Raw genomic sequence first — 23869 nt, forward strand, 5'->3', positions numbered from 1 at the left:
AGAGCCTGGCACACAGCAGGTGCTTAACAAATGTGAATTTCCCCTTCCTTCTGTCTAAGAGGAACCAAAAGATCTATTTGATTCTGTTGGTTTAGTTTAAAAAAAAAATGAATTTAGACAAGAAAAATCGCCCTATCAAATAATTGGAATTCGGTCAAGGGAACCCGGTTGTTTGACTGAAGTCTTCTTTTTCCACCAGTTGTGTTGGCAGGGTCTCGGCTTAACCTTTGTCAGAGCCATTTGCTAGAATACTAAAAGAGGAGGCTCTGTGGAAATACAAGGCAGAATTGATATGGTGATTTTGGAAACATAAGATAGGGTGACATGAAATCGATTAAATAGCATTTTCCCCCTCCCAGCTCGGGGTAACGACTACAGGATTGAGGGGAATGGCTCCAACAGAAGGAGAGGGAGCCCTAGGTGCGGTCCATATGCCTGCTTCATTTTGCAGTTACTCCGAGCTGCCCGTCTTTTTGTGACTGCCTGGTCTAGCCAGGGGGCTTATAAAACGGTGTCCACATCTACGGATGCCTTCACTCAGCAGCTGTGAGGATGAGGGACGTCCACGTCTAACACCAAGTGCGTTTGCCATCCCTTCATGCCTCTCTCCACTCTGTTTTCTCCTGTTTGCCTTTCAATGTCACTTAAATATATTTCTCAATTATTGTTATTCGTAACAGAATGGGAAAAGGAAAGGATTCTAAAATTTATGGAGTTCCAATTCTGTGCTCAGTACTCACTGGACACTGTGTCTAATATCTCATATAATCATCAACCTCAGGTAGGCATGATGAAGGAACTTAGGCTCCGAGAAATTAAGTCAGTTGCCCAAGTCCATACGCTAAGAAATGGTGGCCCTGGGATTTTGAACTCTAGTCTGTCTAACTGCACAGATTTTACTCTTGGACTGATGATGAATGATGATTAGAATACACACACACACCCTGCCACCACCACCAAGCCAAGCAACCCTCTCCAGGTCTTTGTCTCCCCTAACAGATGATCTCTATTTTGAGTTTAAGCTGAATGACTTATTTGATGCTAAAGGATGAGCTCCCTCTAGTGGCAGAGTGTGGTTTGGAACAACCTCATTTGCTTGGGGAAACAGGTAAATATAGAAAGACTGGCACTTTGTTTCATGTAGTACAGTTTTGTCAAAAGACACGTTATTGAGACTCTCTTCATACGGTGCAAAAATGAAATCCAAATCTGGGTGGATCCCCATTGCAAAGTTAATGCCAAGGGGAATGATAACCTCTTTATCCCAGTGTAGCAAGAGGGCAGTGGTATTAGCATTTTCACAGAGCTCTGTGATTTCCCAAGAGCTTTCACATCTGTGTCTCAGGATGGTCACAACATCCCTGGGAGGGAGGTGTTCCTTCTTTATAGTTGAGCAAGCCAGGAATCAGTGTTGTTAAGTGGCTTTTTCAAGGTTACACAGCTGGTTGGTAAAGGAGCCATAATTCTAATCCGGGGCTTCTGTTTCCAGCCCTTATACTCTTTCATCTACACCAGGGAATCTTTCCAGTACAGAATCAGATCTGCATCACAGTGGGTTATCTGTCAGATGAGGGACAGGTAATCATGGTGATGATACCAGAATTAAATGAGACAGATTAAATTATAAGAGATGGTTATAATTTCCTGTCACTTGTCCCTCTTGCCTCTGGTCCATCCTCTCACTACGCCAGAAAGATGAAACTAAAAAACACAAATTCCAGTGGATCCTTGCTTGAAAACCCCCGTGGATCCCCGTGACTTTCAGGATAAAACCCAAACTCTTAGGCTTGACACGAACAACCATTCACGATCAGAACTCTCCTTACCTCTCCAGGAGACCTCTCTTTTCAATGTAAGCTCCTGACACATTAGTAAACTCACCTCTTTCATCTTTCCCTACACATGTCAGCTCCTGTCACATCCTGTGTCACCTTCTCCATCTGGAGCAATTCTGACTTTCCTTTTCAAGGTGAGATATCACCTATTTCTGAAGGATTGTGGAATCCCACGGATTATGCTCTGTGCTTCATTCTTGGCTCTTCTCACAGTTGATACGTAATTTTACTTTGAGCACCTTTCTCTCTCTCTCTCTGTCTCTCAGTTGTTGCTTAGTTCATCTCTGCGTCCTCAGTGCCTGACACAGTTCCTGGCACACGATGAGTTTACTAAATGTTTGCCGAATGGCTCCAGGAAAGGTACAAAGTATTATCTTTGGGAATTATGGGCAGAATCCAAGCCCACTTGGTGTGCTAAATGGTATTTAGGGCTACTTGACAATTTGTAATGAAAATCTGTTGCACACCTGCATTCAAATGCCTTTGGCCCTGAGGTTAAATTCAGTGTAAAAATAAAAAGTACTTTTAGGCCAAAAAAAAGATTGAAATAAGGGTCACTTGGTTAGCTGTGGGACTTTTTTCACCATACTTCTAGAAACCATACTTCACATCACGAGGAAGTGATGGGAGTTTGTGGCTTCTTGAATGACTGACTCAGCCTTGAAAGGCGTGGGCTCTTTTACCGCCCAAATGCGGATGAGCGGGTCACCACAAGAGGGCGCTGGCGGAGAAAGCACTCCACCCCATTTCTCCGTGGGCTACCTGGAGACCTCTGTCCCTCCAGGAACCTACAAAGATCCGACCTAGCTGTTCCCTACCCCACTTCCCCCGAGTTAAGTATTGAATTATTTAAATCACCATCTATAAAATCTTCTGATTAAACAAATCAAGCCAGCATCGTTGACACCCTAAACGCTTCTATGGCATTCTTGACCAGTGATCTTTTAGCGTCTGAAGCTAGTGGCCTCACCACTCTGGAAACAGCCCATCAGTTGCTATTACAAACACTTTCCTTAAATATTGATCTAAACTCTGCTTCCTTTAACATCCCACTTCCAAGCTGTTGGGTGAGGGAGGCACGAAACCCTCTTTTCTTCCCTCCTAAAAATATTTTTCTCATTGCCAACTTTTGAACCCCTTTTGCTCAGAGGCATTGCTGGTGGCTGCCCGTGAGCAGTCTCCTCGTGGGCTTGGAGGTCTGCCTGAGTGTGGGCTGTGCACAGCTGTCACTGAGAGTGTGAAAGGCAAGAGAGTCTGCCGGCCGCCCGCCAACATGAACGCATCCGCAGCTTCCTCTGGTGGGAGACGGTCAAGGCTGGAAAAAAGTATTTATTACAAACTATGATGACAGGAATTAAAAACCATCCATGCTCCCTCAGTCATAAAAATCAATGGTTTCATTTGCTGTGTTTGCTGCTAACGTCTGTCCATATGCAGAGCTCATTTTTACAGTTACAGAGGTAAGGTGGATATTTCATGAGCTTTTCTCTGCCCAGTGAATCCTATTTTTCCTGTCAATTGAAAGTTGCTGGAATTATTTCAGTGACTATAGGACAGGTCTTTGAGTGGAAGCATGATGATTGACTCATCTATTTCCTACTGTCGGACAGGCAGTTGCTCCCAGGTTTCTGGTGATTGTGGATTGAGTGCAACTGAGTGCCACCCCCCTCCCAGGCCCACGGGCCAGCAGCGGCTGCCAAGGGCTTGGAACACTCCCTTTGCAGGGGGTCTGCAAAGAGGCTTGCTGCCTTCAGCCTGCTACCCACAGAATTTGAGGAAGGCTCTGCTGCTTCACGCCCACAGGACCCTCGCTGAGCGGCTCTATCTTACACCTGGGCTTTTGTACTGGTTTCCAGTCCCCTGACGGGGAGCCTGGCCCCAGTCACTGTGATCACCCTCACTAATGCTGCTGTGGTGGATATGCTGGGAGGGCCACTCAGACCCCTTTAAGAAATGCAGCACATAGCCCCCCGGCTGCCAGGAGCGTTACCTGCAGACCTTGCAGGAACTGCAATGCTCCACTGCAGACAGCGGCCTTGCCAAAGCCACCGGCCCTTCCCTGGTCCTCCTCCATGATTGAGGCAGGGACCTATAAAGGCCTTGTCGGCTCCCTGCAACCCCGGCAACTCTGAAGGGCCATCCAGCCTCAGAGCTGAGGCCTCCATCGGGACTCCATCATGGCCCAACTTCTGCCCAGTTCTGCTTCCTTCCCTCCCCTTCCTTCCACGGGTGGTGGTCCCAAGAACACACCCCAGTAAACCTTATGCTAATCTGTCTCAGAGACAGCTTCCTAAAGAATCCACCCTGTGACACCTCCTGGTCCCTACTGCATGGGCTCCACCCTTCCCACAGCAGCTGGCCCCCGTCAGGGACGCTGATGCAGGTGGGATGTCTCCCCTTCCCTGAGCCGCTGCCTGGGATCTGAGCTACACTCAGATCATCATCACTGACCCCTGATAAGGTCAGTTTCCAGCTCTTCCTCTAAGATTGTTTTCAACTCTTCTCTCCCCTCTTGAACCTCTGCAAAGAATTATAGAATTCTGGTGACTGGGTGATTAGAATACGCAACAAGGCTACCAACCTTCCTTCTCTCCCATCCATGTCTCCCTCTCCTCCCCCACTGCTATTCTGTAGGAGCCTCCATTGTCTGTTGCCTGCTTAGACTGTGGCCACATTCCCCTAACTGACCTCCCTGTCTGCTCTCATCCCTCTGACGTGCTTTTCCACACCCCAGCCTGAGGGAGCATTCCAAAACTCACATATATGCGTGTCATTCCCTTGCTTAAAGCCTTCAGTGCCTCTTTATAACCTTATAGGACAAAGCATAGACTCTCAGGTGAACCCCGGAGGCTCTGTGACGTGGACCCACCTGCCTCTGAGCACCTGTAGCCCTGGCTTCCCTCCTGCAAGCTTCCAAGTTTTGCTCAGTCTGTTCCCTCTGCCTGGAACGCTGTTTACAGCCTTCTTCACCTGGTTAACTGTTGCCATCCTTCTGGATTCAGCTCAGTTGTGAACCTTTTCCTGAACCTCCGGGTAGGGCCAAGAGGTCCTCCACGGAAGGTCTCGTGACCCCCGGTGCTTACCACTTATCTTTAGTATTGAAATGAGTGTTCACTTCTCTGTCTCATTCAATGAACAGAGAGTCCTTGGAAAGCAGCGAGCAAGTCTTTTCTTTTTTTTTTAGATAAATTTATTTTATTTTATTATTTTTGGCTGTGTTGGTCTTTGTTGCTGCACACGGGCTTTCTCTAGTTGCGGTGAGCGGGGGCTACTCTTCGTTGCGCTGCATGGGCTTCTCATTGCGGTGGCTTCCCTTGTTGTGGAGCACGGGCTCTAGGCACGTGGGCTTTAGTAGTTGTGGCGCACAGGCTCAGTAGTTGTGGCTCGCGGGATCTAGAGGCAGGCTCAGTAGTTGTGGCGCACGGGCTTAGCTGCTCCACAGCACGTGGGATCCTCCCGGACCAAGGCTCGAACCCGTGTGTCCCCTGCACTGGCAGGCGGATTCTTAACCACTGCGCCACCAGGGAAGTCCCAGTGAGCAAGTCTTATTCACACCTGTATTTCCAACACCTGAGTGCCTGGCACGACGTAGGCACTCAGTAAAGGACTGAGCCTGACACTCTTGTTGACTGTGCTGCATTGGTTTGCAAAGTATTATATCAATTTAAATTATTACAAGCAATGTGCAAATGAACCAAATATCTTCACCAGAATTGCGTATTATTGGTTTTAAATTTAATGGCTGTAAAACACCTTAGGCTGTTTTCATTGCAGTTTGAAAAATAGATACTGGGATTAAAATTGTTGATTAATAGCATCTCTTCTTGTACGGATTATATTTTCCTATCTTTTACCCTTTGCATTATAACCTACACACTCATGTCAGTTTTTTAGAATCATCAACACTGAAGTGGGCTTGTCCAAAGGTGAATATGAGTATGGCTGTATGATTTTGAGATAGTAGTTCCCTGTCTTTAAAATGTGAGGTTTCTTTACCTTCCTCCGGACTGGAATCACTTGGTAGCTTTTAAAAAAAGGTTTACATCCACTGATTTGGGCTCTCCCAATGGAACTGGAATTTTTTAAAGGCTCTGGGTGGCGTTTGTGCAGCCAGTATCCACAGGCTGACTTTGGGAATCCCTGGCCTCCCAGCTCTGCAGTCTGCAAGCTTCTGCCGGGCCTGTGTATCTGTTGGGCCCAGGGGAAAAGAAGAAAGGGGGGATCTATTGTTACGTTCTGATACTGAAGGCACCTCAGAGAGTGAAGAGCATTCTTACTCCATGCAGCTGCAAAGGGAGAACCAGCACGAAGGGGTGGAAGCTCCACAGCAGCAGGGCTGGCTCAGCACATGCGGAAACTCGCTACAGCCCCACGCGGTGCAACGCAGGAGCGGGCTGCCTCACAGGCTGTGAAAGGGTCAGTGCGATGATGCCGGATGCTGGACCCAGACGCTCCCGCAGAGCAAGCCCTCCATACGTGGAAGCTTCCCTCTAGAGGCAGGGGAGTGGTGTTCATGCCCTGGGGTCTGGGAGACGGTGTCTCGGCCCAGCTTCCTGTTGGCTGTGTGACTTCAGGCAAGTTACTGCACCTGTCTAAGCCTCGGGCACTTCATCTGTAAAATGGGAATGCTACCAGTTCCTGTCTCACTAAGGTTTTTTTTTCCCCTAAATAACAGCTTTACTGAGATACAGATCACATACCACACAATTCAACTATTTAGGGCAAACCGTTCCATGGTTTTAGTGTGTTCACAGAATTGTACCATCACCACCTCACTGACTGATTGAAGATAAAAGGAGACCCTGCAGGGGCAACATTTAACACAGTGCCCGGTACATAGTTTGTGCTTGATAAACACTGTGTATTAGTGTACTTGATTGGTTCCTTATCCGTGGTGACAGATCCGGGCTGACAACCTCATGGGCCTATTGTAGGGGACACGCAGGCACCAGGCGGGGAGGAGAGGGCCCGACTGAGGGAGCTTCCAGTCTCTTCTGCCTTGTGGATTGGCGTGTCTGTAATGATAATTGCTAAGGTACAAGCGTGTGCAAGTCATGTAAAATTCCTTAATCTCCACATTACCTCTGTGAGCTAGGCTTTTAATCCTCATTTATTCCCATTCTTCAGAGGTGAAAAGTGAGGCTTACAGAGGCCCTGACTTCTCCAAAATCAAGATTTCATGATCTCTTTAATACTGGGCAGGTAAATAAGTCTGACTATTTGCCCCCCACTTTTTTGTTTTTTTGGACGCCATGTAAGTTTGGAAACCATGGCAGCTTCCCAGAAAAGATAAGACCAGGTAGAAACAAATCCAAAACGAACAGAATTGGACTTTATGTGATGAACGGTGAGCAGCCATCTCCCCTCTGTCTGCACTTTCTCCTTACTCCCCTTCTCCTTGATTTTCTCACGTACGGTACAGGGCGAGGAGACACACTGAACAGTGATCAGAGACCCAGAGGGGCCTCCTTGATGAGAGAACGGCAGGTCCAGGAAATGAGGGGGTGGCACTCCAACTCACTGTGTGCTTGGACCCTTTGGTGTGCGTTCGCTTTGTGGGCTTTAAAATCCCAATGCTTGGGCCTTCCCTGGTGGTCCAGCGGTTAAGACTCCACGCTGCCAGTGCAGGGGGCCTGGGTTCGATCCCTGGTCAGGGAACTAGATCCCACATGCTGCAACTAAAGATCCTGCGTGCGGCAACGAGGATCCCACGTGCCACAACTAAGACCCAGGGCAGCCAAATAAATAAATAAATAGTTTTTAAAAATCCCAGTGCTCAAGGGAGTCCCTGCCACCCAGTTTTCCCCAGGTGGGTTTGAATCCGTTCCCACCTCACGGGATGCACTGATGTCCCTCTACATGTCCTCCCTGCCCCACACCCATCCCGGCTGAAGAAGGGAATGGGCCTCTCCTTCTGGCTGGGGAGTGGGCTCACCATTGCGTCAGCCTCCTTGTTAGAGTAGGGAAGGGGCACCCAGCCTGGGTCCCTGCGACCCCCTACTGTTCCCTGAGATGTGCCTCTGCCCCACTAAACCTTGATGGATTCCCTATAATTGGCCTGTGTTCTGGTTCTCCTGCTAAGTTCCTGTGCGGAGGCCTCCCTGCTTGTAAGGCTGCCTTCCTGTTTCCCGGCTCCAGTCCCCTTGGCCTGAACTCCAGGGCCAACAGTGGACCCACCTTCCGGTTGGGCATTGTCCTTTTTGTTTATGATTAAATCCCCGAGACCCAGCCTTATGCCTGGCACATAGTAGGAGCTGAATACATATTTATTAAACAGATAAATTGTAAACATTCAAGGGAAAGGATGTTACAGGAATGGGTCGTGATCAGTTAATTTTCAAAACCAGGATGATTTAAATAGCTTGTGTTGTTTATTTTTACCAAAACCTAACCTGTTAGAGCGACATAAGACTGATTTCCTTAGATTTTAAAAGGTGCCAGAGGACTTAATTTAACATGCTGAAACTCTTGAGATTTCAGAGCAGTTACCTTGGATGCTTTTGCTATAGAATCCCAAATCCTGTTCACAATTGTGCCATTTGGATTTGATGTGTATTCCTGTCCACTTGGGGATAAACTGCTTTTTAAATAATTCTTTGATAAAATGACTCCAGCCATCTTTGCTGTTCAAAACCCAAATCCACCCAGATATTTATTTATAAACACACTCTCTCATACAGTGTGAAGGGATTCAGATTCTCTTTGGAGGTACTTCAACTCTAAGAATTCCCTTTTTGAAAATGAAAGCTTGTGGTTGTTGCCTATGGGGAGAGCAGCCACTTCACTAATGAAGCAAAGGGGATAATAATGGCATATATTGCACATGAGGCCAACCTGAGAAGGTGGTCGAGGGTAGGAGGTTTTCCTCTTGGCCCTCCCTTTGCTGCTACCTGTTCTTGGGCCATCACTGAGGAAAGCCTTGGGGCCCCGTTCCGGGAAATTGCCTTGCGTTCCAGAGCGCCTCCCTCCACTTGCTGTGAAGGAGCCGTATCTGCATGCTCTGGGTGTTCACACATTGTTCACATAGCCTCTGTTATGGACTGAATTGTGTTTGCCCCAAATTCATATGTTGAAGCTCCAACCCCCAATGTGACTGTATTTTGAGAGAGGGCCTATATGGAGGTAATGAAGGCTAAATGAGGCCAGAAAGGTGGGCTGTAATCTGATAGAACTGGTGTCCTTATGAGAAGAGGAAGACACACCAGAGTTCTCTCTGTGTAAGCACAGAGGAAAGGCCATGCGGGGACCCAGTGGCGGCGGGTGTCTACAGGCCAGGGAGAGAGTCCTCACCAGAAAGAGAATTTGCTGGCACCTTGATTATGGACTTCTAGCCTCCAGAACTGTGAGAAATAAACGTCTACTGTTTAAGCCACTCAGTCTGTGGTATTTTGTTATGGCAGCTCAAGCAAACTAATGCAGCCTCTTCCTGGGGTTTCTTTCTTTTCTCTCCCCAGGGACAGTGTATTAGTTAGTTTCCTAGGGCTACGGTAACAAATTACCATGCACTTGCTGGCTTAAAGCAACAGAAATTTATTCTCTTACAGTTTCAGGAACTAGAAGTCGGAAATCAAGGTGTTGGCAGGGTCACACTCCGTCGGATGTTTCTGGTGGGGAGTCCTCCTTGCTTTCCTGCTTCTTGTGGCTCCAGGGATTCCTTGGCTGCGGCAGCATAACTCAGATCTCTACTTCTTCTCTCTGAGTCTTTGCCTGCCGCTTGTCATTGGATTTAGAGCCCACCACGATAATCCAGGATAGTCTCAGCTTGAAATCCATAACTTAATGACATCTGCAAAGACCCTTTTTCCAATAAAGGATGTGCTCACATGTTCTGGGGGCCAGGATTGAGACAGGTGGTTTTCTTTTTTTAATTTAATTTTTATTTTATATTGGAGTATAGTTGATTTAGAATGTTGTGTTAGTTTCAGGTGTACAGCAAAGTGGTTCAGTTATACATATACATACATCCATTCTTTTTTAGATTCTTTTCCCCCATAGGTTATTACAGAATATTGAGTAGCGCTCCTGGTACTATACAGTAGATCCTTGTTGATTATCTATTTTATATACAATAGTGTGTATATGTTAATCCCAAACTCCTAATTTATCTCTCCTTAATCCCAAACTCCTAATTTATCTCTCCCCCTACCTTTCCCCTTTAGTAACCATAAGTTTGTTTTCAAAGTCTGTGAGTCTGTTTCTGTTTTGTAAATAAGTTCATTTGTATCATTTTTTTTAGCTTCCACATATAAGTGATATCATATGATATTTGTCTTTCTCTGTCTGACTTACATCACTTAGTATGATAATCTCTAGGTCCACCCATGTGGCTGCAAATGGCATTATTTCATTCTTTTTTATGGCTGAGTAATATTCCATTATATATATGTACCATATCTTCTTTATCCATTCCTCTGTTGATGGACATTTAGGTTGCTTCCATGTCTTGGCTATTGTAAATAGTGCTGCAATGAACATTGGCGTGTATGTATTTTTTCAATTTATGGTTTTCTCTGGGTATATGCCCAGGAGTAGGATTGCTGGATCATATGGTAGTTGTATTTTCAGTTTATTAAGGAACCTCCATACTGTTCTCCATAATGGTTGTACCAATTTACATTCCCACCAACAATGTAGGAAATTTCCCTTTCTCCACACCCTCTTCAGCATTTAATGTTTGTAGGCTTCTTTTGTTTTGGTTAATTTTTTAAAAAATAAATACACTTTCCTTGTTGGTTTTATTTATTTTTAAAAATTAATTAATTAATTTGTTTATTTATTTTTGCCTGTGTTGGGTCTTCATTGCTGTGCGTGGGCTTTCTCTAGTTGCGGTGAGCAGGGGCTACTCTTCGTTGCACTGCGTGGGCTTCTCCTTGAGGTAAGCTTACACTCTATTCTGTCTGCTTTTTGAGTCTGGAGAAGTAACACAAACAACAGTTAAAGACACGGATTCTGGAGCAGTCTGTCTGGGTCTGAATCCTTGTTCTGCCAATTACTGTCTATGTGACATTGAGCAAGTAACTTCACCCTCTGGTCTCAGTTTCCCCATTAGTAACATGGGAGTGACCTACTTTATAGGGTGGCTGTGTGGATTTAGTGAGTTATTATCTGTAAAGATTTTAGGACAGTGCCTGGTCCATGGTGAGTGCTGTATGAGTGTTAAATGAAAACGAAAACAAAACCCATTATGATTCCTAGAGTTTCAAGACAGGGATAAGACATACCTTAGGGAACTCATGTTAAATGTGAAAGCTCCCAATGCAGTGATTGGTTCAGCGTAGTGGTTCACCAACAAATGGTGACTATTATTTTTATTATATGTGGGGAGTTGAAGGTTGCCTTGATCTCTTCTCTGGCCCTTCTTTGGCAAAAACGTTGCAGCTCAGGGCTCCAGGAAAGGAAGCCCTCAAATTTCTCACCCCAGTTTGCACGGAGAGGCAGAGTTGTCTTGGGTGATATTAAAGGAGGCAACTTGGCGTCACTCACACTTCCTGTTAAAGGAGGGTAGGGTGCTGGCCTGGGACTGCAGAGGACCTCACGGGGGACACCTGTCTCTCCAAAGACCCTCACCTCCTTGTAGCACCAGGGCTAGCTCTCTTCAGCCAGATTTTCTTTAACTTCTTCCTCCAAAATGCACCCAGGATTTTGCAGAGTGTCAGTAAAGTAATTTACAGGGCACTGTGCGCGAGACCATCCCCAGGTCACGTGCGCCTTGACACCTCACTGTGTGTCCCTGAGATTCTGGGACCTGGAATGGAGCCCATGCATCTTGCGTGGCTTCAGGGGAGTAGAGATACACCCAGTTATCTTCTCAGCTATGCACTGATTGCTCTTCCATCACTGGGCTCTAAGCTTTGTAAGGGCTGGGCTCGGGTGGGGTGTTTGGTGAATGAATGTTTCCAGAACTGACTTGTGTGTGGGAAATTCCAGTGTGAAGGAGCAGGGCCAGCTTCGTGGGTGGGTGACCTTGTAGTTGCCCAGTTTAGAAAGGCCCTGAGGTTGGCTTAATTCTCCACTGTCCCTGTCTTGAAATTCGTAATCATTTTTGAATAAGGGCCCCCATGAATTGTGTGAATCCCTGTGAAGGAGGCTTGTTTACTTCAGAGTTCTCCAACCACAAGCCCTCAGGAGCTCCAAAAGCCTGGTTTGTCCTTTGGATGGTGAATATCTAAAAAGATGTACAGAAGTTGAACATTTTTACTTGGTCGCTGTTTTCTTCATTGTGTATGCTCTTGGCCTCATATTAGAAAACTTCCCCCTGCCTTCCCAAGACGATGTGTCTGCTGGTCTTTCTCATCAATTACTGGGTTTAGTTTCATTTATCCACCAACCAGAGATTGCAGGTAAGCACTGCCTTTTGCCAGTCAGACAGTTATTATTTTGCTCAAGAAGGGTAATAGTGGACTTCCCTGGTGGCGCAGTGGTTAAGAATCCGCCTGCCAATGCAGGGGACATGGGTTCGAGCCCTGGTCTGGGAAGATCCCACATGCTGTGGAGCGACTAAACCTGTGTGCCACAACTACTGAGCCTGCGCTCTAGAGCCGGTGAGCCACAACTACTGAGCCTGTGTGCTGCAACTACTGAAGCCCGTGCACCTAGAGCCCGTGCTCCGCAATAAGAGAAGCCACTGCAATAAGAAGCCTGTGCACTGCAATGAAGAGTAGCCCCCGCTCACCGCAACTAGAGAAAGCCCGTGTGCAGCAAAGAAGACCCAACGCAGCCAAAAATAAATAAAATAAAATAAATAATAAAAAATAGAAAGGTAATAGAGCAGGCGGCTTGCCCAGGTAGAAATAAGTGCACAGTCTGGCCTGCTGAGTGCCGGGGCTAGTGGAAGGATGGGCTGGATTGGATCATTCAAAGCAGGGACTCACCTAGAAGGTCGAGTCCCAGGATCCAGAAGGGAGTAGTCCTTCTTCCTGGCACTGCCCTCTGGGACACAGAGAGACTCGTTGAATTAGGGGATGGTGTTTGGAGGCAGAGGGGCCTGTTTTGAATACAACATCTCCAGGATGTACACTTTCTAGGAACGTGAGCCTCAAAGAGTAAGTAAGAGGCAAGGTCTCTATCATCACAGAGCTGGGAGCCCAGGGGATGGAGCAGATGGAGGGAAACCACATAAAAGCACAGACAGGTAATTACCAGCACTGCTGTGTCTTATGATAGGACACTGCAGGGAGTTATGAGTGTTTAACAGGGAGAGAGGATCAGGGGGCAAAGAGGCGTCCAGGAGGAATTGCTGTTTGAAGAAGGAGTTTATCAGGCCAGGGGATGGGAATGGGGCAGGGGAGGGAAGAGCACGTGCAAAGCCCCTGAGGTGGGAGGAAGAACGGGGCGCTGGAGAAGTTGACAACAACCGTGTGGAATGGAGGAAATCAGGGGTGAGAAGTGATCAGTGAGACTGGACAGGTAGGTGCGGGTGCAAAGCAGAGATTAAGATTTTGGTCTCAGTCCTTAGAACAAGAAGTCATCGAAGCCATTAAGAGAATTTAACTTCATGTTGTTAAAAACCGGTCAGTCTGACTTATGGAAGCAGGCTGGATGGGACAGAGTGGGGAAGGGGCCCAGAAAGGAGGCTGTGCTTCTGGCTCAGGCAAGAGCTAAGGGAAGCCTGGACTTGTTGGTGCATCAGTGAAAACAATCTGAGGGATATTTAAGAAGGAAAAGAATGGGGCTTGGTGATGGCTTGTTATGCGGGGACCTGTGAAGACTAGTAGCGCTCCTCACCTCTGGGGAAGTAAGGATGGAGCCAGACGACGTGGGGACCGTGTCTGCGTACAGCACGCGCTCCGTGAACATTTGTTTCCTTCCTCCTCCTTGAACCTGGGTTTCTGAGGCTCTGTCAGCCCTGGATCCTCCCGACCCCTGGCCCAGCCTCAGGGATGTGTGCCTACAGCCTCAGCTTCTCGGAGAGTTCAAGAGCCTCAGCTCCCACCTGCTAGACCCCATCCCCGGGCTGCTGTTGCCTACCTCGTGATGGGACCCAGTGGGCAGCCGCCCTCCATACGGAGATTACTGTCGCCCTTGAGTCTTTGCCGGGGAGGCACACCTCTGCCGCCACGTACTTGCTGTCCAGACCCACAGGCCACAGGTGAGGAGAGGCTGTGTGCAGGCAGGGGAGTCCTGTGCTGCGGTGGAGCTGAGTTCCTGAGGGGGCCCCGGGGCACCTAAACCGTGGAGTGAGCACTGCCTGCCCGCTGAGAGCAGCAGAGCAGAGGGGCGGAAGTCATGCCAGCCAGCGTCTTTCCCCAGGTGATGGCTGGGAGGGAGGGAGGGAGGGAGTTGCAAAAGGGGCCACGGGGGAGGGGGAGCTCAGTCACGGGCCACGCTCACGTGTATGCACACCTGTGTGCGTGCACCTGCGTGCCTGTGGAGGTGTGCAGGTGCCTGCTTAGGAGCACACGTGTGAATGTGTTCCGTCTCTGTGCTTGCACGCTGGGGCTCAGGTCTGCAAGTGCACGTCTGTGCATGCATGGCTCTCTGTGTGTGCACATCCTTGCTTGGGCTACATGTGGGATGTAGATTCCTGTGTGGGTGCAGGGGCTGTGCACACGGTGGACTGGGGTGCCTCTGTGTGTGTGTGTGTCCCTGAGGGACGGAGCCCTGGGCCTGAGCAGCCCCGCCCCCAGTCACACATGCCCCCAGCTGCCAGCAGGGGGCCCCTGAGCACCGCGCGCTGGGCTCTGGGGAAGGGCCCCCCTGCCTCGCAGAGTTTGTCGGGCCTTCTCCTTCCTGAATCACTGTGGTGAGGACTGCAAGGGCCCTCCTCCCTGCTCTGGTCCCTCCCGGCTTTAGCCCTAGCTTCTACCCTCAGCCCACACAGAAGCAGAGGCCAAAGGAGACTTTGGGCCCAGGAAGATGACTCTGACCTGTGGCAGGGGCTTACCTTTCTGTAGGGTTGCTGAATACCTGCCACACTCCTGGTTCTGTGTTGGGCTCTTGCTGAGAGATGCTGGCCCTGGACCTAGGCAGACAGCAGGCTCATAGGCAAGCCCCCTGGCCTGGGCAGAGGCTGGGGAGGGGTATGGTCTGAGGACAAGGGCTGCCCTCTAGGCCACAGAAGGGGCAGAAAACAATGCCCTGAGATGGCTGCCAACCCCTTCTTGAAGTGGCATTGAAGCCGAGCAAGGCAGACAGATGTTGGTTCCCTTTCTTGGAAGTGGGCCGTAGCATCATCTGTATCTCATGAAGGCAGCAACCGCGTGCACAGAGAGCCAGTCCTGAGTGTGTGGCCTCAGGACAATCAGGAAGGCTCGAGAAAGAGCTAGGGACCCAGTTGGACTTGACATGTGCCAGTGAGAGCCACCAGAATGCCAGGGTCTCTGCTGGAATTGACTCTGGCCTGGCTTACCGTCCACGTGCTGCTTCTGCAGGATAGGGCCCCGGTCTGCTTGTCTCTGGACCCACTGTGCCCAGTACAGGGCTGGGCACTTGCTGGTGACTCCCTGAGCAGGAGTGGTGGAGAGGGAATGGATGCTGCCTGGGTGGGGCAGTATGGATGGTGAAGGTGATGTGGAAAGAGATAGGTAGAGCTTAAAGCTCAGTCTGGACCTGATCAGCTCTGGTGGTGTTGGCTAGAACCTGGGGGAAGTAGGCTTCCTGAGAAAAAGGGCTCAGGTCAGACCCTTGCAGACTATCTGCGTTTCACATTGTTTCCTGCCAGGCCCTGGATGTACCTTAGGGCAGTCAGTGGTTGGGGGAAGGGAGTGGAGAGTGGCAGTGACAGGACTCTGGACCCCTGGCTTCAGTTCAATTGAAGCAGCTCAGCTTTTTATCCTGAGGACAACTTGGAGTTCATTTTTAATCAAGGGAGTATTTATTGAGTGCCTACTGTATGCAACTCACTGCTCTAGATTCTAGAGATATTTGGAGAACAAGACATTCACCCTCCCTGCTCTCTTGACCATTATATTCTAGTAGGGAAGACAAGTAAACAAATAGACAAGTCAATTTGGGGTTATAAGTGCTGTCAATAAAATAGGGTGTTCAATAGTTGGACTTGGGGGAAGGATGGGTGGAGCTACCTGAGATCCTGTGGTGAAGGATGGCCTCTCCAAGGAGGTGATATGTGAGCTGAGGCCTGAATGATGACAGTGGGACGAACATTCTGGATAAGATTTTGTTTGAAGAAGCAGCTCTGTGGAAAAATTTGAAAATCCCTCAGTCAGTCTTTTATTTGTATTCATTTATTTAAATTTCAAAGGTAATACATATTCATTGTAACAATTTCAAACCTTATTGATGTATATAAAGTCAAATGTAGAAGTAGCTTCTTTCCTCTTCATCTACCCTCCCCCACCCCCAATTCCACTTTCTGGAGAGAATCCCTTTATCGGTTAGGTGGATAACCTCCCGGATTTTTCTCTGTGCAACTGCAAATATATATGTTAATTTCCAACTTCATCTCTGCTTGCCTGTCTCATAGGACAGCGGTCCCCAACCTTTTTGGTACCAGGGACAGGTTTCGTGGAAGACAGTTTTTCCATGGATGGGGTTGCGGGGGGATGGTTCAGGCGGTAACGCGAGCGATGGTTCAGGTGGTAATGTGAGCGATGGGGAGTGATGCGGGGCGGCAGATGAAGCTTTGCTGCCTCACCTGGCGCTCACCTCCTGCCCCGTGGCCCGGTTACTAACAGGCTACGGACCGGTACTGGTCCACAGCCCGGGGGTTGGGGACCCCTGTCATAGGACATGCGAGCTTAACAAGGCCAAAATAGACTTGGACTTTCTCCACTAAACTTCTTTCTCCCAGGCTTTCTCCTCTTTGTAAATAACACCACCATCCCACCCAGCTGTTCAGGCCCCGAGGCTGGGCGACATCCTTGATTCCCGCTTCCCTGTAGGACCCCAGCTCCAGTCTGCTAGCAAATCCTATAGGCTCTACCTCCAAAACATGCCCCTGTCTGGACACTTGTCACACTCCACTGTCAGCAACCTGGTCTAAGCCACCAGTACACCTCGCTAGGACCTTCTAACTGCTCTTCATCCTCCCATTGTCATTTCCTACAATTTGTTCTTTACCCAGCAGCCAGAGAGATCTTTTAAAACTGGTAAACCTGGTCATGTCACTCCTTGCTTATACCCCAGTGGCTTCCCAGACTCTTCATCTGAGGCTGAGGTTCAAGGACTAAATGATATCGGGCTGTGGTCCTCCTCTCCAATCTCACTATGTCCCTTTCGCCTCCTTATTCATTATCCTTCATCTCCCTCCTGTTGTGCGTCTCAGGGCTTGCATTTGCTGGACTAGTTCTTTGTCATCATTCTGATCTTAACTTAGTGTCGCCCTCCAGGGAGGCATCTCCTATGGCTCCATGTACAATAGTTTCCCTTCTGCTCTGACCCTCTCTACACCCCCAAACACACTCTATCCCATCGCCTTGTTTTATTTCCTTTATGGTACTCACGTTATTGGAAGGCATCGTGCTTGTTTCTTTCCTTGTTTATCGTGTCTCCTCTGCCCCTGAATGAATGCAGGCTCTATCAGGGCAGAGATCGTGACTCATGTTCTTGTTCACATCTCCACTGATTGATAAATAAAATTGTTTCCAGATTGTTGCTAATGAGCAAGGCTCTAGTGAACATTCTTGTACATTCATCTTTATGTAACTGTGGGACGGATTCTGTGGGACACATTTTTAGAAGTGGGATTTCTAGGTCCAAGGTGATGTATTTTAAAATCTGATAGGTATGTCAAATCACTGCCCAAACTACTGTACCAATTTACACTCCCACCGACTTTATCAAAGAATGCCTTCTTCCAAGCCCTTGTCAACACTGGATCATAGAAATCTTTTTCTTCTTTTTGGCCTATGTTATGAGCAAAAATCAAGTGTTTTATTTTGTTTCGGTTTGTTTTTCCCTGATTAGGTGAGCTTGAATATCTTTTCACATGCTTTTTCGTCATTTCCACTTTTCTTTTGGGTGATAAACACAGTGCTGGCCCCTCTCCCTAATATAGTTCTGCTTGTCATAGCCAACGGGTAGATGATTACCACTGTTGGCCACATATCATTTGGCTATTTACTATTACTTTTTCTGGCTGTTTATCTCTATCTTATTGATTAGCAATGCTCTTTATGTTTTGTGGAGTTGACTTTGTTAAGTATGTTGCAAATATTCTCTCTTTGTCTTTCCTTTATCTTTCAAGATTCTTCAAGGTATTAACATCTTTTTAAAAAAACAGAGGTGGATCCTTAACTTTTTCTGTTACTGTGAAAATAGCATGTATATCTGTAATCATGTAAAAACAATCTATAGAAAGATATTAAATGAAAGGTGATTTTCCCCCCCATTACACTGAGTTAACCTTGCATATTTTCGCATAAATTTTTCATGTTTACATACACATTCACTTATTCATCCGTAGTTCACTCTTCTAGCAAATATTTACAAGTCACTTATTCTTCCAACATTTATTGAGTATTTACTATATTTCTGGCGTTGTACTAGGTATATTAGAAAGAGGATATATACATACTATCTTTTTTTTTTTTTCATACTATCTTTTATTAAAAATGTTTTTGGAAGATGTGCTTTCCTTTATTCATGTTCTACATCGCAGATGCTCCTGTAACAGCACCTATATCTACCTCATTTTCTTTTTTTAACATCTTCATTGGAGTATAATTTCTTTACAATGTTCTGTTAGTTTCTGCTATATAACAAAGTGAATCAGCTATATGTAGACATATATCCCCATATCCCCTCCCTCTTGCGTCTCCCTCCCACCCTCCCTATCGCACCCCTCTAGGTGGTCACAGAGCACTGAGCTGATCTCCCTGTGCTATGCGGCTGTTTCCCAGTAGCTATTTTACGTTTGGTAGTGTATATATGTCAGTGCCACTCTCTCACGTTGTCCCAGCTTACCTCATTGTTTTTTAATGTTTGCTCACTATTCTATTTTATGCCTATACCAGAATATATTTAATCTGGTCCTTATTGATAGACATTTACATTGGTTCCTGTGTGTTTGCAATTACAAACAATGTTGTAGTGAATATCTCTGTAGCTATATCTTTGCAGCCATGTGCAAATATATCTGTAGGGCAGACTCCTAAAATAGAATTGCATTTTAAGTTGATAGACATTGCCAAATTGTCCTCCAAAACTGTGTTCCAATTCACACTCCGTGAAATGTGTGAGAGGGCCCATTTCTCTACTTTATTTGCAACCCCGGATATTATGTCTTTAGCATTTTTGCTAAACATCTAGTGCTGAGAGTGGTGTTTCATTGTTTTATTTTGCACTTCCCTAATTAGGAGTAAAGCCGAGAATCTTTTCATATATTCCTTGGTCACCTGTGTTTCTTCTATGACTTGTCTGTCCATATTCTTTCCTCATTTTTTATGTTGAGTTGTCTCTTTAAGCTGATTTCTAAATTGCAAATATTTTCAACCAGGCCGTCTTTAGTCTTTTAATATTGGTTATGATATAACCCCACCTTTTTTTTTTTTTTTTTTGCCGTACGCGGGCCTCTCACTGCTGTGGCCTCTCCCGTTGCGGAGCACAGGCTCCGGACGCGCAGGCTCAGCGGCCATGGCTCTCGGGCCCAGCCGCTCTGTGGCATGTGGGATCTTCCCGGACCGGGACACGAACCTGCATCGGCAGGCGGACTCTCAACCACTGCGCCACCAGGGAAGCCCTAACCCCACCTTTTTGATGGAAGAGAATACTGCAATTCCTGTGGAGACCAAATTTCTCTGATGTTTTCCTGCAGCAGTATCAACCTATATTTAGGTAGTTTTTCCCCTTTTCAGCCAGGATTCTCAGGTGATCCCACTCTGGGAGACCACAGTTGAATCCTGACCTAGAGGTGAGGAAGAATCTTTCACTGGCCTCGCGTTGCTGTTTCTCCTGTATTGCTGGGGTACTTCATCACTGATCTGCATGTTTTCCTGCAAACAAAAGCACTTTTGTTGGTTCGTTTAAACTTTTAGGACTTCGTGTTACTTAAAAAGCTCTATTGCCCAAAACATGGCCTGGCCCCTCAGCCTTGTTTAGATGGTCATTTCTAAAACTACTCCAGGGCATCCTAGGGATTCGGTGGAAATGACTCAGGAGCTGTCAGTGGGTGTGGACTGCGTGGGCGGAGTAGAGGCTCCTGTCCCTCTTCAACCTGAAGTACTTCTACATGAGGTTCCCTCTGATGAAAGCAGTGGTTTCTGTGTTTAAGCAACCTTGGAAGCGGCTCCTGTACAGGGAGGTTTTTATTTCCTAAAAGCCGTGAAACTCCAGGGGCTTCACAGAGCGCATCCTTTTTATATTCTAATCCCTCCCTCCCCTCTTTCTATGAGGCCGTCTTGAAGTTCTGCAGTAGCACGCTGGCTGCGTGCTCATGGGCGCGTACAGGGCAGATTTTGGTTCATAGGCCATAGTGGAGTTATTCTTTCTTGGTGAAGGTACTGAGTGGTAAGATTCATTTGTCGCTCTTATTTTTAAATAACATCAGTCCGTGTCTGCTCGAATAGATGAATGTTCCCATTTCAACCCAGAAGTTCATCTGGGGCAAGTGAATAGCAAGACAGGAAGTGAGTGGAGGGTCATTTCTCAATCAATTTATCAGGACTGATCGTTACCTGCAGAAGTTAGGGTGCTTTGGACTGTAGTGCCGGGAATTCCTATCTCTTTTAAAATAGGAAGTCCAGGGCTTCCCTGGTGGCGCAGTGGTTGAGAGTCCGCCTGCCGATGCAGGGGACACGGGTTTGTGCCACGGTCCGGGAAGATCCCGCGTGCCGCGGAGCGGCTGGGCCCGTGAGCCATGGCCGCTGAGCCTGCGCGTCCGGAGCCTGTGCTCTGCAACGGGAGAGGCCACAACAGTGAGTGGCCCGCGGACTGCAAAAAAAAAAAAAAAAAAAAAAAACACAAGGAAGTCCAAGGTAGGGCTACTTTGGGGTTGGTTAAGTCAGCAGCTTAACAAGGGTCAAGATTGTTGCATCTTGCCCAATACGGCTACTGGGGTTCAGGGGTCATGTGCAGATCCAACATTGAACAATGTTTTTACTACTGGCGAACTCTCCATCAAATCTCTTTTCAAGAGTGAGGAAACCTTTTCGCGAAGGCCCCTGCCCGACTCATGTCCGTTTGTCAGAACTGAAGCACAAGCCAGCTCCTGGACCAGTCGCTGTCAAGGTAAGTTCAATCAATTACTACCTGTTCACTAACTGACTGAACCTGAGCTGGGGAGAGGGTCGCCTTCTCTTGAGTGGTGGTTACCTGGTCAAAATCAGGGAGGGTATCATTAAGAAGGAGGGAGGAATGAGGAGGCGTTCAAGAGTGGTCGCTATGATACTGCCTTTATTTTAATCAGTTAATTAATTAATTAATTCAATTTCCCCAAAACATTAGCACTATTATTGTTAGAACAATCTGATCCACTCTTTTGAGGTTTTCTTCAGTTCACTTCAACTGATTATTCAAATACATAAGAAAGACAGTACATATGTGCGTGTCTTAAATCTGGGTCCACTTCTGGAAGGGGCACTTGGTCGGGAGGCAAATAGAACATTTTTGCTGTGAACACAACTGGGCATTTAAGAGACTGAATGGTTGGTGTCAAGAAATAAAGTCAAAAAAAAAAAAGAAAAAGGAAATAAAGTTGGAAATTTATTGGAGGCAGAGAATTACATGTATGGTTCCTTTATAATGCCCTCACTCTCTCTTCTTTGAATATTTATTGAACACACACTATCCAATTTCAGAATTTTATCTGTTTGAGTTTGCATCAGTCTAGTTTGGCAACAAAGCTGCCATTTATTAAGAAGAATTGCAATGAATTAGTTAATTATTATTATTTTTTCGATTGGTTGAAAGGGGTTTGGACATGAGGATGGTGGCTAAATAGTGCTCAGCTGGTTCCGGATATTTTCTCTCTGTGAAACAAAGCCCCGGCTTTCATTTTTTCAGTGAGAATGTGCAGGTTCCACATGTTGGTTAAAGAGAAAAATGGGGCTGTGCAACTTGGGTTGCGCTCGAGGGGTATTACGGGCGCCTGTGAAATTTGGTTCTGTTATAGGTTAAGGTTGCAATGTATAGATTCCCATCGACAGAAATGAGATTGTATGTGTTCTGACTGGAGCGGCTGCTGGGCTCGGAAGACACTGGAAATCTAGTTAAGTCACACACAGTGAGTGTCTTTCGGAGCATGCGAGGGTAAGGAGAAGCACCGCGCACTTGGTCAGGATGTGTGTGGTACCCAGGCAATGCCACAGGCAGCAGAGAACATGAATTATGCCATAGGTGCCTCCAAGCTATCTGAGCTAAAATTGACCCTCCAGGTCTGGAACCCAGTCCAAATTTCCTCCTGCTGTTATGCTGGGCAACGCAGGAAAGGGAGGAGAAGGCTCACCCCTTGCGATGCTTTTAGGTACTCTCAAACATCAGAACCGATTCTCCAAAGGAATGTCTTCATGCATTCAGACATCTGAACGGTGCAACAAAGTCGAGTGTTGAGCTTTCGTAGCAAGTTATCTTGAAATTAAACACCGTTTTCAGCTTTGGCAAATATATTTTTCACGACCTCAGGGAGAAACCTGGGGGGTCCTGTCCTCTTGCGGGTGGTGGTGCTGGAGGTGCATCATGGTCACGGTGGTCTCAGCAGGGGGATGAGTATCAAACGAAGGAGGAGGAGGAGGAGGAGGAGAGAGAGAATGTACCTGTTTCTGAGAGAAGCTCTGGTAACAGGTTTCTGGGTAAATGAAAGTTGTATTGTCTTCCATCAGAGATGACTTGAAAATAAAGTGCTTTAAAGCGAATACTGCAGATGTCTGCAGGAAACTCAGCCCCACACCGAACACTGTAGTTAGATAGCTGTGCAAAAAAGTACATGAAGGAAGGGGCAATACTTCTATTTAAGATAGAAGGAGGAAATAGAAATTGTGATAGCATGCTATTTCAAGTAATAATAGAAAGTACTTGATGTTTACACGGTGAATGGATCAATACTAATTCTGTAGTCAGCGCACATACAGTAGTTTGGATTATACAAGTGATAGATGCACTCAGTATAGCTGAAATTTCCACCCTGCAACATTCATTTCTTGCTGCGTGTTAGATGGAATTTTCCACCCAACTATCTGGAAGGATTTGCATAAGAATGGTGATAGAGCAGTATTCTTTAATGATGTGCTTTTCTTTGTTAAACTTCAAAAATGTCTATGGTGCATGATGAGGTTTGGGTGAATTGCCAAGCTAATGCTTTTCTATTTTCTTTAAAGAGCTTATCTTCAGTGTGTTGTGCGAGTTACTTTACATTGTGGTTATAAAGGCAGTGGCAGCAAAGCTGAATTTGTAGCAATCCCCAATAAATGCCTCCTTCTCCTCTAGGGCTTGGTCTTGCTAAGAAGGGAATTTGGGGAAGGCTGCCTCTGGTTCCACTGCAGTGAGTCCCTTGGATTTGTTTTATGTTCTCATACCTGGTTTTGCTCACCAAGAAGTGAAGAGGTCATTCTCCTGCTCAAACAATGACCTCCTGTTAGCCTAAATCAGCACTGTCCTTGTCAAATGGGCTTGAGATCAGCCCAACTGGAGCTCTCACGGAGGATGAGTTGAATTATTCAGATCAGAGCCTGGGAGCAACTGCAGTTTGGAGAGTGACCTTTTTGTCCTCCCCACCAGAACCTAATGTTTACAATGTGAGGAGGAAAAGGGACTGGAATCTTGGGAATTCCAGGAATGCATCCTCCAGGCAAAAGAAGCTTTCCTTCCTGGGTTGTGCCCTCAGAGACTCTCCAGAATCTGCTCCACAGCAAGGATTTGAAAGTACAAAGGTGGAAAAACAAAAGCCCCAAAGCTGGAGCCCGCAAGGGTAATCCAGTAGAGGACTTCACATTAACCTCAGTTTCAATGAGACAAAGAATTTGAAAGCCAAGAATGGAAGGAAATTTAAGGTCACCTAATCCTACCCTTTGTCTAAAGCATGAGTCTCTTTCCCAACATAGCTTTGCAGCTCATTGGTCATCAGTTGCTGCTTGAATACCTCTGAGGACAAAGAACTCAGTTCCTCTAAACACCAAGGACGGTGAAACCGAGAAGGACCCCGT

The 23869-nt window shown here is 46.9% G+C and overlaps 1 protein-coding gene across 1 annotated transcript in view; it reads left to right on the forward strand.

The window, feature by feature from the left end:
* TMEM38B (transmembrane protein 38B) overlaps positions 1-23275 on the forward strand; it is a 152631-nt gene extending 129356 nt beyond the window's left edge. The window contains exons 6-7 of the mRNA XM_024753677.1: positions 20867-20960; positions 23154-23275. Of these exons, the coding sequence (XP_024609445.1) occupies positions 20867-20960; positions 23154-23212 (153 nt within the window). The 3' untranslated portion in view covers positions 23213-23275. The remainder of the gene's footprint in view (positions 1-20866; positions 20961-23153) is intronic.
* The last annotated feature ends 594 nt before the right edge of the window (positions 23276-23869 follow it).

The sequence above is a fragment of the Neophocaena asiaeorientalis genome, unplaced genomic scaffold (genome assembly GCF_003031525.2).
Source record: "Neophocaena asiaeorientalis asiaeorientalis breed wild unplaced genomic scaffold, Neophocaena_asiaeorientalis_V1.1 scaffold342, whole genome shotgun sequence".
Classification (NCBI taxonomy): Eukaryota; Metazoa; Chordata; class Mammalia; order Artiodactyla; family Phocoenidae; genus Neophocaena; species Neophocaena asiaeorientalis.